The following is a 14,014-nucleotide window of genomic DNA, read 5'->3' as shown; positions in this document are numbered from 1 at the left end:
CCAAAGAAAGGTAATGCCAAAGAATGTTCAAACTACCACACAATTGCACTCATCTCACATGCTAGTAAAGTAATGCTCAAAATTTCCAAGCCAGGCTTCAGCAATACGTGAACCGTGAACTTCCAGATGTTCAAGCTGGTTTTAGAAAAGGCAGAGGAACCAGAGATCAAATTGCCAATATCCGCTGGATCATTGAAAAAGCAAGAGAGTTCCAGAAAAACATCTATTTCTGCTTTATTGACTATGCCAAAGCCTTTGACTGTGTGGATCACAATAAACTGTGGAAAATTCTGAAAGAGATGGGAATACCAGACCATCTGACCTGTCTCTTGAGAAACCTGTATGCAGGTCAGGAAGCAACAGTTAGAACTGGACATGGAACAACAGACTGGTTCCAAATAGGAAAAGGAATCCGTCAAGGCTGTATATTGTCACCCTGCTTATTTAACTTATATGCAGAGTACATCATGAGAAACGCTGGGCTGGAAGAAACACAAGCTGGAATCAAGATTGCTGGGAGAAATATCAATCACCTCAGATATGCGGATGACACCACCCTTATGGCAGAAAGTGAAGAAGAACTAAAGAGCCTCTTGATGAAAGTGAAAGAGGAGAGTGAAAAAGTTGGCTTAAAACTCAACGTTAAGAAAACTAAGATCATGGCATCTGGTCCCATCACTTCATGGGAAATAGATGGGGAAACAGTGGAAACAGTGTCAGACTTTATTTTTTTGGGCTCCAAAATCACTGCTGATGGTGATTGCAGCCATGAAATTAAAAGACGCTTACTCCTTGGAAGGAAGGTTATGGCCAACCTAGATAGCATATTTAAAAGCAGAGACATTACTTTGCCAACAAAAGTCCGTCTAGTCAAGGCTATGGTTTTTCCAGTGGTCATGTATGGATGTGAGAGTTGGACGGTGAAGAAAGCTGAGCGCCGAAGAATTGATGCTTTTGAACTGTGGTGTTGGAGAAGACTCTTGAGAGTCCCTTGGACTGCAAGGAGATCCAATCAATCCATCCTAAAAGAGATCAATCCTGGGTGTTCATTGGAAGGTCTGATGTTGAAGCTGAAGCTCCAATACTTTGGCCACCTCATGCGAAGGGTTGACTCATTGGAAAAGACCCTAATGCCGGGTAGGATTGGGGGCGGGAAGAGAAGGGGACGACAGAGGATGAGATGGTTGGATGGCATAACCGACTCGATGGACATGGGTTTGGGTAGACTCCGGGAGTTGGTGATGGACAGAGAGGCCTGGTGTGCTGCAGTTCATGGGGTCGCAAAGAGTCGGACACGACTGAGCGACTGAACTGAACTGAACTGAACTGAATGTTTTAAACGGCGTTGACAATAATAACATAAGCACTTACTAGTGCTTTAGATACAGATCCATTTAATCCTCATTATATCCCTATGAGATATCCTTTTTTTTAATTAGAAAAAGAAGTCCAGAGAAGTTAAATTATGTTCCCCAGGACACAAAGCTAGAAAGTGTTGAATCTGGAATTCAAAGTCAGGCAGTCTGGCATCAGACTGAATGCACTCAACAACTAGGCAAACTGACGTTCAGTGAAACTGATGCCTGCATGTTAACTACCCAAAAGCCTTGTTAGGCACCTGTTAGTTCTAATATTTTCACATATGTTTGCATTTTTCCATAATAAAAACAGAACTATAAGAGTACTTGTTAAATGTGCATAAGTTATCCAAGAGAAACAGCTGCCTGTGGAGAACGGAACACTAGAAGATTTAGGAATGGGGAGGAGGGAGATTTATCAGTTTCTACCTTTATCATCTTTTAAATCTTATCTTTGTAAATGTATATCCTCTAAAAAATTGGAAGACTTCCTTCACTCTTAGTGAAGACTCCCTTCACTACCTCCCTATAGATACAAAAAAACATATCTAAGAATAAACTTAAAAATGGCCTGGGCTGATATGAAGACTTGTAGAGAAAAAAAACTCTGAGGGTTATAAAATTTTTGCTTAAAAGAAGAATATCTTCACACCTTATTTTTGAGAAGGAGTACTTATTATATTGAATATGCAAAAAATCTTCTCATATTAAGCCTTTACAGTTGATTCAGTCTTAAAGTGGATTCAATCTTGAAGGTGACAAAAATAATACTAAAGTCTATATCGAAGAAGAAACAGAATGATCAAGGAAATTCTGAGAAATGATTGGAGGAGGAAAAATGGCACTACTGAATATTAAAATTTAGTTAATAGTTACAGCAATTATAATTAGCTTGGTACACAACTACTCAATTAAATCCAGGTTCTATTAATAAGAAAGGGGAAGATGAATAATATGCAACTTGAAACTGTGCCACTGACTCAAAAATAAACAATGGACACTGCGGTCAGGAAAAAGCCCCCCAAAATCCTATGACTTTGAACATGTTAATGTTGATATTTCATATCAGTAGGGAATCTATGGTATTAATTATGTTAGCAGATTCTAACCAAAATCGCTGAGAACCACTGCCCTAGAGAAGCTCTTGCATAGTCTACCTAGAGGCAAGTAGACGAACGTTCAAAGCAGCACTGTCACTGAACAACTAAAATGGCTTATCACCAACCAGCAGATAAATATGTTGCAGAATATATATCAGGAAATAACAACACATGAGTGAAAAGGAATGAACCACAGTCATATGAAACAAAATGTCAAATCAAGTTACAAAGATTAAAGCATGATTCCAATCATCAGTGGATAATTTCCATAATTGATTAAGTCAAGAAATACTACTAAACCCATGTTATCTCTAAGTGTGGAGAACAGCCAGGAGAGTAACTCTGAGAGTTGAAGCTGGCTGCCCCTAGGAAGTAAAACTAGCAACAGAAGAGACTGGGACAAGGGACAACTGCTTTTCAGTATACACTTTCAGCCCTGTGACTTTGTAAATAATCGCATGTATTAATTTGATTACAAGCAAAAGTTAACAAGTGTTTATAGCTCATATTTTGATAAAAATACACATGAATGTGTATACAAAACAGAAATAAGACTCACAGATATAGAAAACAAACTTGTGGTTACAAAAGGGGAGAGGGAAACGGGCAGGGAATGGAGAAGGGAAAAATTAGGGGTATGGGATTAACAAACTACTACATATAAGAGAATGGCAAACCACTTCAGTATTCTTGCCTTGAGAACCCCATGGACAGTACGAAAAGGCAAAAAGATAGGACACTGGAAAATGAACTCCCCAGGTCCATAGGTGCCCAATATGCTACTGGAGATCAGTGGAGAAATAACTCCAGAAAGAATGAAGAGACGGAGCCAAAGCAAAAACATCACCCAGTTGTGGATGTGACTGGTGATGGAATTAAGTCCAATACGGTAAAGAGCAATATTGCATAGGAACCTGGAATGTTAGGTCCAGGGATTAAGGCAAATTGGAAGTGGTCAAACAGGAGATGGCAAGAGTAAACACTGACATTTTAGGAATCAGCGAACTAAAATGGTCTGGAATGAGTGAATTTGACTCAGATGACCATTCTATCTACTACTGTGGGCAAGAATCCCTTAGAAGAAATGGAGTAGCCATCATAGTCAACAAAAGAGTGTGAAATGCAACAAAGAGTCCGAAATGCAGTACTTGGATGCAATCTCAAAAACGACAGAATGATCTCTATTCATTTCCAAGGCAAATCTTTCAATATCACAGTAATCCAAGTCTATGCTCCAACCAGTACTGCTGAAGAAGCTGAAGTTGAACAGTTCTATGAAGACCTACAAGACCTTTTAGAACTAACACCCAAAAAAGATGTCCTTTTCGTTATAGGAGACTGGAATGCAAAAGTAGGGAGTCAAGAAATACCCGGAGTAACAGGCAAATTTGGCCTTGGAGTACAGAATGAAGCAGGGCAAAGGCTAACAGAGCTTTTCCAAGAGAATGCACGGGTCATAGCAAACACCCTACTCCAACAACACAAGAGAAGACTCTACACATGGACATCACCAGATGGCCAATACCGAAATCAGATTGATTATATTCTTTGTAGCCAAAGATGGAGAAGCTCTATACAGGCAGCAAAAACAAGACCGGGAGCTGACTGTGGCTCAGACCATGAACTCCTTGTTGCCAAATTCAGACTTAAATTGAAGAAAGTAGGGAAAACCGCTAGACCATTCAGGTATGACCTAAATCAAATCCCTTACCATTATACAGTGGAAGTGACAAATAGATTAAAGGGATTAGATCTGATAGACAGAGTGCCTAAAGAACTATGGATGGAGGTTCATGATATTGTACAGGAGGAAGGGATCAAGACCATCCCCAAGAAAAATAAATGCAAAAAGGCAAAATGGTTGTCTGAGGATGCCTTACAAATAGCTATGAATAGAAGAGAAGTGAAAGGCAAAGGAGAAAAGGAAAGATATACCCATTTGAATGCAGAGTTCCAAAGAATAGCAAGGAGAGATAAGAAAGCTGTCCTCAGCGATCAATGCAAAGAAATAGAGGAAAACAATAGAATGGGAAAGTCTAGAGATCTCTTCAAGAAAATTACAGACACCAAGGGAACTTTTCATGCGAAGATGGGCACAATAAAGGACAGAAATAGTATGGACATAACAGAAGCAGAAGATATTAAGAAGAGGTGGCAAGAATACACAGAAGAACTATACGAAAAAGATCTTCATGACCCAGATAATCACGATGGTGTGATCACTCACGTAGAGACAGATATCCTGGAATGTGAGGTCAAATGGGCCGTAGGAAGCATCACACGAACAAAGCTAGTGGAGGTGATGGAATTGCAGTTGAGCTATTTCAAATCCGGAAAGATGATGCTGTGAAAGTGCTGCACTCAATATGCCAGCAAATTTGGAAAACTCAGCAGTGGCCACAGGACTGGAAAAGGTCAGTTTTCATTCCAATCCCAAAGAAAGGCAATGCCAAAGAATGTTCAAACTACCACACAATTGCACTCATCTCACACGCTAGTTCAACAGTACATTACCCAAGAACTTCCAGATGTTCAAGCTGGATTTAGAAAAGGCAGAGGAACCAGAGATCAAATTGCCAACATCCGTTGGATCATTAAAAAAGCAAGAGAGTTCCAGAAAAAATATCTACTTCTGCTTTACTGACTATGCCAAAGCCTTTGATTGTGTAGACCACAACAAACTGTGGGAAATTCTGAAAGAGATGGGAATACCAGACCACCTAATCTGCCTCTTGAGAAACCTGTATGCAGGTCAGGAAGCAACAGTTAGAACTGGACATGGAAGAACAGACTGGTTCCAAATAGGGAAAGGAGTACATCAAGGCTGTGTATTGTCACCCTGCTTATTTAACTTATATGCAGAGTACATCATGAGAAACGCTGGGCTGGATGAATACAAACTGGAATCAAGACTTCCAGGAGAAATTTCAATAACCTCAGATATGCAGATGACACCACCCTTATGGCAGAAAGTGAAGAACTAAAGAGCCTCTTGATGAAAGTGAAAGAGGAGAGTGAAAAAGTTGGCTTAAAGCTCAACATTCAGGAAACTAAGATCATGGCATCCCATCCCATCATTTCATGGAAAATAGATGGGGAAACAGTGGAAACAGTGACAAGACTATTTTCTTGGGCTCCAAAATTACTGCAAATGGTGACTGCAGCCTTGAAAATTAAAGACGTTTGCTCCTTGGAAGAAAAGCTATGACCAACCTAGATAGCATATTAAAAAGCTGAGACACTACTTAGATGACAAAGGTCCATCTAGTCAAAGCTATGTTTTTTCCAGTAGTCACGTTGGACCATAAAGAAAGCTGAGTGCAGAAAAATTGATGCTTTTGAACTGTGGTGTTGGAGAAGACTCTTGAGAGTCCCTTGGACTGCAAGGAAATCCAACCAGCTCATCCTAAAGGAAATCAGTCCTGAATATTCATTGGAAGGACTGATGCTGAAGCTGGAACTCCAATACTTTGGCCACCTGATGTGAAGAACTGACCCATATGAAAAGACCCTGATGCTGGGAACAATTGAAGGTAAGAGGAGAAGGGGACGACAGAGGATGAGATGGTTGGATGGCATCACCGACTCAATGGACATGAGTTTGTGTAAACTCTGGGAGTTAGCAATGGACAGGGAGGCCTGGCATGCTGCAGTCCATGGGGTCGCAAAGAGTTGGACACAACTGAGCAACTGAACTGAACTGACATATAAAAATAGATAAGCAACAAGGATATAATGTATAGAACAGGAAATTATACCCATTAACTTGTAATAACATATTATGGAATTTAATATGCAAAAATACTCAATCACTATGCTATAGACCTATGTACTATTGCTGTACACAATACTATAAATCAATTATACTTCAATTAAAAAAATAAGATATAAGGTTATGCGATTAATATGGGGACAACTTTCATAAGAATCAGACCATCTAGGAAGAACAGTATAACATTTTTCAGAAAGAGGCAGAGTATTCACTTTGATGGAAAAACATGAATTTTGTTATCATATGTCAAGGAGTTCTCACAGATCCAGGTAACATCCTGAGATTATGGGGGGAAAGTTTGTTTTTGTTGTGGTGGTGACTGTTATTGTTATATAAATGTTCAGGTCCTTTTGCTATTTGGCTATACGTATCATTTAGTTTTTGTAATACACTTGACATTTTTTATAAGCAATGTTTGTCTTTTGGAATTGTCTAGTTCACTTAATGCTAAATAGAAAGTAGTAATATTTTGTATATGGAAGAAAATTAAGCCAAAAGAATAGCAACTATAAGCTAGGATGTAAAAGAAAAGCGTTCAGCGGTAAGTGCATTTATTTAAGTAACAAAATCTTGAAGAAACAGGGATTAGACGAAGAAGCATGAACAAAGTTTAAAAAAATCTTTTCTCACTACAATTTACCCGGAAAGGAACTCTTCTTGCCATATTCCTATCTGCCCACTCTAAGAACTGCACACAGTAACAGCTTTTCAATGTAAATGTGTGACTTTAAACTCAAGGTCTGGGTTGTCACACAATTCTTCACTAAAAAGAATGCATGAGGAGACAGTCTGGGACACTTTAAGCAGGACTGGCTTGTTTCTATTAGATGGAAATACCATGGGTCACAATGTAAATTCAGCAAGGAAAAAAAACCTGGCAGATAATGTAACAAAAGTTAAACACTAATTATACCGTGAGTTACTGGAAATTTCCTTTTCACGTTCTACTTTTATATTTTATTTTCTAACATATTAAGTTCAGAGGGATAGAGTTAAGAATGTTCTATAGTCCTATATTACATAGAAGGATAAACATACTGATTAACTTCAGACTTAAGTTACATATGCATGTTTTAATTTCTAGGCTATCAGGATAGAGGAATAATTGGTTTGGTGAAAAGTCTCACTCATTGATTTGTAAACAGTGTGACATCTACTTTTTCAAGAACTGCTACCATTGTGCTGTGTTAATTCCCCTCTCTCCCAATCTCCTGAGTAGTGTGTTCTCTTTGGAGAAGGAAATGGCAACCCACTCCAGTATTCTTGTCTGGAGAATCCCATGGACGGAGGAGCCTGGTAGGCTACAGTCCATGGGGTCGCAAAGAGTCGGACACAACTGAGCGACTTCACTTTACAGAGTTCTTAACTTTTAACTCATTCTCCATTAAGTCTCATTTAAAATAAGAGAAAGCAAACAAACTTATAATAGAGAAAATGAACAAAAGACAAAAACTGTTTTTTTGTAAAAGCCAAAAAAAAATCTTAAAAATAATACTTCTGCTAAGACTTAAGACACAAATTTACTACAATTCTTTTATGAATCCCTGTAAAAAAAAATTTCCAGTTAGAAAAAAATGATTGGAAAACTCATGTAGAAGAATAAGTGCCTGAGAATAGCCAATATCCTTAACTGTTATTAAAATTTGTTATAATGTTACTATGACCAAAAAATAAAGTATTGGCTCAGGACGTACATAAATAGCAGAATCAGAAGAGAATCAGAAATAAATCAAAGTATCTATGAAAATTTAGGACTTCTCAGGTGGCGCTACTGGTAAAGAACCCGCCTGCCAATACAAGGAGACGTAAGAGACACAGGTTCAATCCCTGGATTGGGAAGATTCGCTGGAGGAGGAAATGGCAACCCACTCCATTATTCTTGCCATGGACAAAGAGCCTGGCAGGCAACAGTCCATAGGGTTGCAAAGAGTCAGACACGACTGAAGCGACTTAGCACACATGAAAATTTAATACATATAGGTATCTTGTCAAATTGTTAAGAAAGAGATGGTTTATTTATTAAATAGTGCCAACACAAATGGTTATTTTTAAAAAAACAAGACTAGATCCCTGAGAACATAATATAAAAAATGTAACTTGTTATAGTAGAATTAATTATGACACTCTAGCACTACTAGGCATTTCAGGGGAAAGGAAATCTACAATGTTAGAAAAATTATTAATAAAATGAGTGACCATGGACAAATCCAGCTTCTATAATGATAAAAAGTATGCCAAAAGATTAAAAATACAATGGTGAAAGGGACAGAGATGATGGTGAAGCTAAGAGTACTAGGGCATAGATGAAATTGGAGGTATGGAAAAAAGCCTGTGGTTAAAAAGGTTAAGAGAGTGTGTGCAATTCCAGAACAGTGTCAGCTTCTGGTAATGTGTTCCCAAGTGGGAATGAAGCATTACACCGAGGAGGCCAAGAGCAAAAAGATCCAGGCCCATGGAAAGGAAGAGGATGACGACAGAAAACCAGAAGGATACATTCCTTTTGACATCACAATGAACAAATAGAACACTAAGAGGGAAAATACGAATACTGGAGGATTTTTACAAGATTTCCAATACATCAGGTAGCACTGATCATTAGAGAGCAAAGGATTACGGTCTGTATGATGGGAAGGAAAAATCTCAGATGAAAGAAATATATAATGTTAACATACAGATATGTTAAAAATATAATATGTAAGGTTAACACCTAATTTTATACAAACAGATTTTCAATAAATGTCTCTTGAATTGGGGAGGGGGGATTTGAGAGAAAGTCAAACAATACATTGGTTTCATGGTCTGGGAAGCTTGAAACCAAATTTTGTTGATGGGCAGAGAATGCCTCTAAGTTGCTATCATTAAAAGTGAAAGTGAAAGTGAAGTCGCTCAGTTGTGTCCGACTCTTGGTGACCCAGTGGACTGTAGCCTACCAGGCTCCTCCATCCATGGGGTTCTCCAGGCAAGAATACTGGAGTGGGTTGCCATTTCCTTCTCCAGGGGATCTTCCCGACCCAGGGATTGAACCCATTATTAACCATCTGTTAAATAATTCTCTTCTTTCACCTAAAGAAGGTTATGGACCTTTATTTGCCCATTAATATGGGCAGGAGTGTACGTGCTAAGTCGCTTCGGTCATGCCCAACTCTCTGCAACCCTATGGACTGTAGCCCCGCAGGCTCCTCAGTCCACAGGTTTCTCCAGGCAAGAAGACTGGAGTGAATTGCCATGCCCTCTTCCAGGGGATCTTCCCAACCCAGGGATAGAACCCACGTCTCTTGTGTCTCCCGCATTTGCAAGCAGGTTCTTTACCATTAGCGCCACCTGAGCACAAGCATCTGGCCGAAAATCAGATCATTTCTTAATTAATTCAAAATTCAACATCCATGAAACCATGATTACATGTCACATGTTTCGGTAGATATTTCTAGAGGTTGTTCAAAAGGTTTAATGTCCTTGGCCGGAGAAGCCCACTAGTGAGAAGACTGTCTCAGCAATAGGGGACAAGCCTAGGAGGAAAGAAGGGGTGTGAAGGCTGGGAGTGCGCCTGAAGGCAGGGCGCACCAGGTCGGAGTCCAGCCCCAGGTCCTCCTGGCAACAGAAAGCGGCAGTGAAAAGACTTGGGCTCCTTGACTAGGGTCTGTTTGTCACGAAGATCTCAAGGTGGCTAGGCAGAAACTTGCTCTAAAAACCACTGACTGGATAGTTTGGGGGGAGATCATATCCTGAAAGCAGAAGACCACGACTAACTCCCTGAAGTCCTGGGGTGGGACTCTCACCTCCAGGCAGACTCCTGTGCCTGAGAAGCCACCTGCCACTGACTAGGCTTACTATAAGGCCAACGTGGCCAAGGCTGGGTTGGTAGACGACTCTGAGAAGCTTAAAGCTCTGAAGGTTCTGAACCAGAAAATAAATATACTGCCCAGGTGGACGCTCAAGAAAAAGAAGACGTGAAAAACTGTGCTGAGTTTTTGTCTCTCTCAAAGACCAGGATCGAAGAACATGAGAAAGAGCTGGAGAAGATGAAGAACATTAATTCCATTTGATCAGACAACCACTGAGGATTTTGAATGAAGTCTTTCCAGAAACCAAATTAGACAAGAAGTATCCCTACTGGCCTCTAAAGCCTATTGAAAATTTATAAGCCTGAGTCTAGGAGAAAGCTCTGGCCCCTGGCCCTTGAATTGCAAATTCTGGACATTAAAAATAACTATATACGGGCCCCCCAAAAAAGGTTTAATGTCAACACCTTGTGAACACATATATTTAAAGAAAGCCCGATTTCATTGTAGTAACTTAGAAAGTTCTATTCTTAATTCTCTCTTAAGTTCTTCTTCAACCTGAGGTTTAGCAAAGGCTGACTTAGAGCTTGGGAGGAGAGCAGGACATGTGGAATGCCTAAATACAGAATGTTCATCATAAAGTTGTGTTTGTTAAACTGCCCCTCAGTCTTATACACAGAAGGTGTGCTAAGTCGCTCAGTCGTATCCAACTCTTTGTGAACCTATGGACCATAGACCACCAGGCTCCTCTGTCCATGGGATTCCCCAGGCAAGAATACCGGAGTGGGTTGCTGTGCTCTCCTACAGGATATGTTTCCAACCCAGGGATTGAACCTGTGTCTCTAAATTCTCCTGCACTGGCAAGCAAGTTCTATACTACTAGCACCACCTGGGAAGGTAGAAGTTATGGAAACAAAAATGTTTTCTATAATGTCTCCATCCTCTTCATATAAAGTTAACACCCAATTGGAAATAAAACAGCAAATGAGGTTCAAGAATAGTTTTATTTTGCTTTTAATTTTCTTAAAAATGGCCATTAGGACTATCTTCTCATTTATTTTCACTCATCGTTATTTCGGAGAAGGCAATGGCACACCACTCCAGTACTCTCACCTGGAGAACCCCAGGGACGGGGGAGCCTGGTGGACTGCCGTCTATGGGGTTGCACAGAGTCGGACATGACTGAAGCGACTTAGCAGCAGCCGCAGCAGCAGCAGCATCATATTTACTTTGTCACTGCCAAATCTCAATCTTTCAGAAAGGGCACCATGTGGAGATCATCAAATCCTTTTGGCAAACAGGGGCCATCTGCTGAGTCCTACTTCCCCAGAGGGCATTATTCTAAATCAAGAGGAGCTTAAAACAACTACATAGTAATTCTAGTAGCTACCTGGACTCATTAGAGAAAATAACAAGGATGATTAAAAGGAAAAAAAGCCAAAAACTCCCAAGAGAATAGCTCTGCTTGTTTGTCCCAGCTCTGCTTGTCTGACACTTGTTTTACTAGTTTTAAAAGATTTAGACAAACAGAATTGTGTACTACTGAAATCAGTGCCCGTACCAGCCACTTCCCCAGAAAGCACGCTCTTATCAAACTAAAGTATCAGGCATTAAAATGCACTATATCTTTAAACTCCTAGAAATGTACAGTAAAACATTACTACCTTGAACTACTTAGAGAATAAAATCTTATTACCTTGGAGTGACCTTAATAAACATACTATAGAATGTTAACAGGTAAAAATCTGAGAGAAGCTCTCAGATTTGTTTTGAAGACTTTACCAGGATTGAAAAAGCTATTTTTCCCCAATGCAAAGAAGTCCAGAACTAATCACTGTTACCAGTTAAAATATGAGGAAAAAAATCTAAATTGCCAGCCCCAGTTACAGAAAGCTAAGAGTCACCTGGCTAGACAGTTCACACTCTTGTGATTTAAACCAACTGCTCACTTTCCTTCTAAATCTTATGAAACTGGTTTGAAAAAGAATTTTTATTCACCAGTATTTATGACATAATATACAAGGGATCAGGGGCTTCCCCAATGGCTCAGCGGTAAAGAATACGTCTGCCAATGCAGGAGATGCAGGAGACGAAGGTTTGATCCCTGGGTTGGGAAGATCCCCTGGAGAAGGGAATGGCTACCCAGTCCAGTATTCCTGCCTGGAAAATCCCATGGACAGAGGAGCCTGGCAGGCTACAGTTCACGGGGTGCAAAGAGTCAGACACAGCTGAGCCACTGAGCATGAAACAAGAGATCAGCAGACAAGGCTTTCTTGTCCCGATCCTGCCACTCACCGAATATCTGTTCCTAAGCTTTACTGTTCTCTGTGCTTCAGGAAGGCTTAAGGCTGTATTATAAACTGTGCCTTCCCTTCTCTCTACCACTTAATTTCATCTTCTCTGTAGTTCCATATATATGCAAGAAATTGTACACTGTATGCAAGCCAAAGCCATTAAAGTTTGATAGCTTCATGAGTTAAATATCCCAGATCCCTCCTCCAACTTTCAAGTGACTTAGAAAATTTATTTGCCTCGAGTATTTCTGTCTATGATTATGGCACTTTTTTAGTTTTTAAATGTCAACAGTTGGTTCAATTTCCATCATCTGAGATGTTTTGTTTTTAGAATCAACTAAATATCACTTAAAACCCATCTGATTAATATGTAGGTGATGAAATGTGGCAATACCACTTTTGATTAAAAATATGTAAAAATGGAAAAAATCTGGACGCAAAAGAACTAAATTTCTTATTCTGCTTATGTTCTGATTCAAAAGTCAATTCCAAACCTTGAATACCACATATCTGCTAAGCAATATTTGCATACTGGCCTGACTTCCCAACTTATTAAAAAATGTAATACCTTTGCTAAATTAAAGTCACTTTTGCATGGGCCAGTCTTCGCCACTGGACTATAATTTACCCATTTTTCTATCTCCAGCACCAACCATAGTTCCTTACAAAATAAGTACCCAATAAATATTTACTGCAAAAGATAAATGTGTATATACTTTAAAGTGTTCCAATTTCAGGTATCTTTTTTTAATGCCAATTATATATATGAATTGTAAAGTAGAAGAGCTTACCCAAGTGGGTTCAAAAAAGTAGATACAGTATTATAAGTAATAGCAGTAGTGAAGCCATTATTTGAAATACTTACCACTCTTCAATGGAATTTACCATCATATGGTTATGATCAAGACTCAGTTCATACATGAAAAATGACAAAGGAGTATCTACAAAAAAAGGCAGAGATACGTAGAGAATTACAGTCAGAAACTCCTTCCAAAGTCACCTCTTCATTGTCCTCTTCGTTCACTTTTTTCCTTCTGGTCTCTGCTTGTCTTTTACTCGGCCTCATTTAGGGAGAAGAGGGGTTGATGTTCTGCATGTCTCAGTGTCTTCTCTCTTACACCCTCGCAGTCTCTTCTCCTCCCTCACTCGTCTTTCCCCACTAAGTCTCTCTCTCCCCTTCAGTACATTCTCACCGGCTTTACAGAACCAGCTCACCACTAGCCACCTAGTAGGGGAAACAACACCGTGACAACAGATGAGCTGGCCCTTGGATTTTTACAAACAGCACAAAATACTAAATAACATCGCTGGTTTTATGTCATAATTTTAGTTAACAGTCACTGTGAACAGTTGTGACACATGCTGTGCTCTGTGTAGGTATTTTATACACAGTATCTCATGTCATTTTCACTGGTTGTAGTATTATTCTCATTTTCCTGATGAGAAAACAGAGACTTGGAAAGTTAAAATAACGTCTAAGGTTACCCAACTGTGAAGTTGGTTTTCAAGTCCAGGCTTGATGTTTGGATTCTAAACTACTACATTATCTCAACCAGTTCTTAAATTTCTTTCTAGAGGCATTTAAACCTTGATTTCAAGATAATACTATTTATGCCCTTACTATGAAATACCAACTTATGCTTGGATTTCAGGATAATACCGCTGATTAGATGGTAGTAGCTACATGTTACTAATCCATACATTAGTATGG

The 14,014-nt window shown here is 39.4% G+C and overlaps 1 protein-coding gene and 1 pseudogene across 1 annotated transcript in view; one reads left to right on the top strand and one right to left on the bottom strand.

Moving 5' to 3' along the window:
* TEX15 (testis expressed 15, meiosis and synapsis associated) overlaps positions 1-13,591 on the bottom strand; it is a 66,850-nt gene extending 53,259 nt beyond the window's left edge. The window contains 1 exon segment of the mRNA XM_081523501.1: positions 13,304-13,591. Coding sequence (XP_081379627.1) covers positions 13,304-13,369 — 66 coding nt within the window. The 5' untranslated portion in view covers positions 13,370-13,591.
* LOC145517058 (ATP synthase peripheral stalk subunit d, mitochondrial pseudogene) lies at positions 6,457-10,371 on the top strand (annotated as a pseudogene).
* Positions 13,592-14,014: the final 423 nt, after the last annotated feature.

The sequence above is a fragment of the Giraffa tippelskirchi genome, chromosome 8 (genome assembly GCF_054371585.1).
Source record: "Giraffa tippelskirchi isolate mGirTip1 chromosome 8, T2T-mGirTip1v1.2.pri, whole genome shotgun sequence".
NCBI lineage: Eukaryota > Metazoa > Chordata > Mammalia > Artiodactyla > Giraffidae > Giraffa > Giraffa tippelskirchi.
Note: the sequence above shows the minus strand (reverse complement) of the source record. Positions and strands in the feature narration are given on the sequence as shown.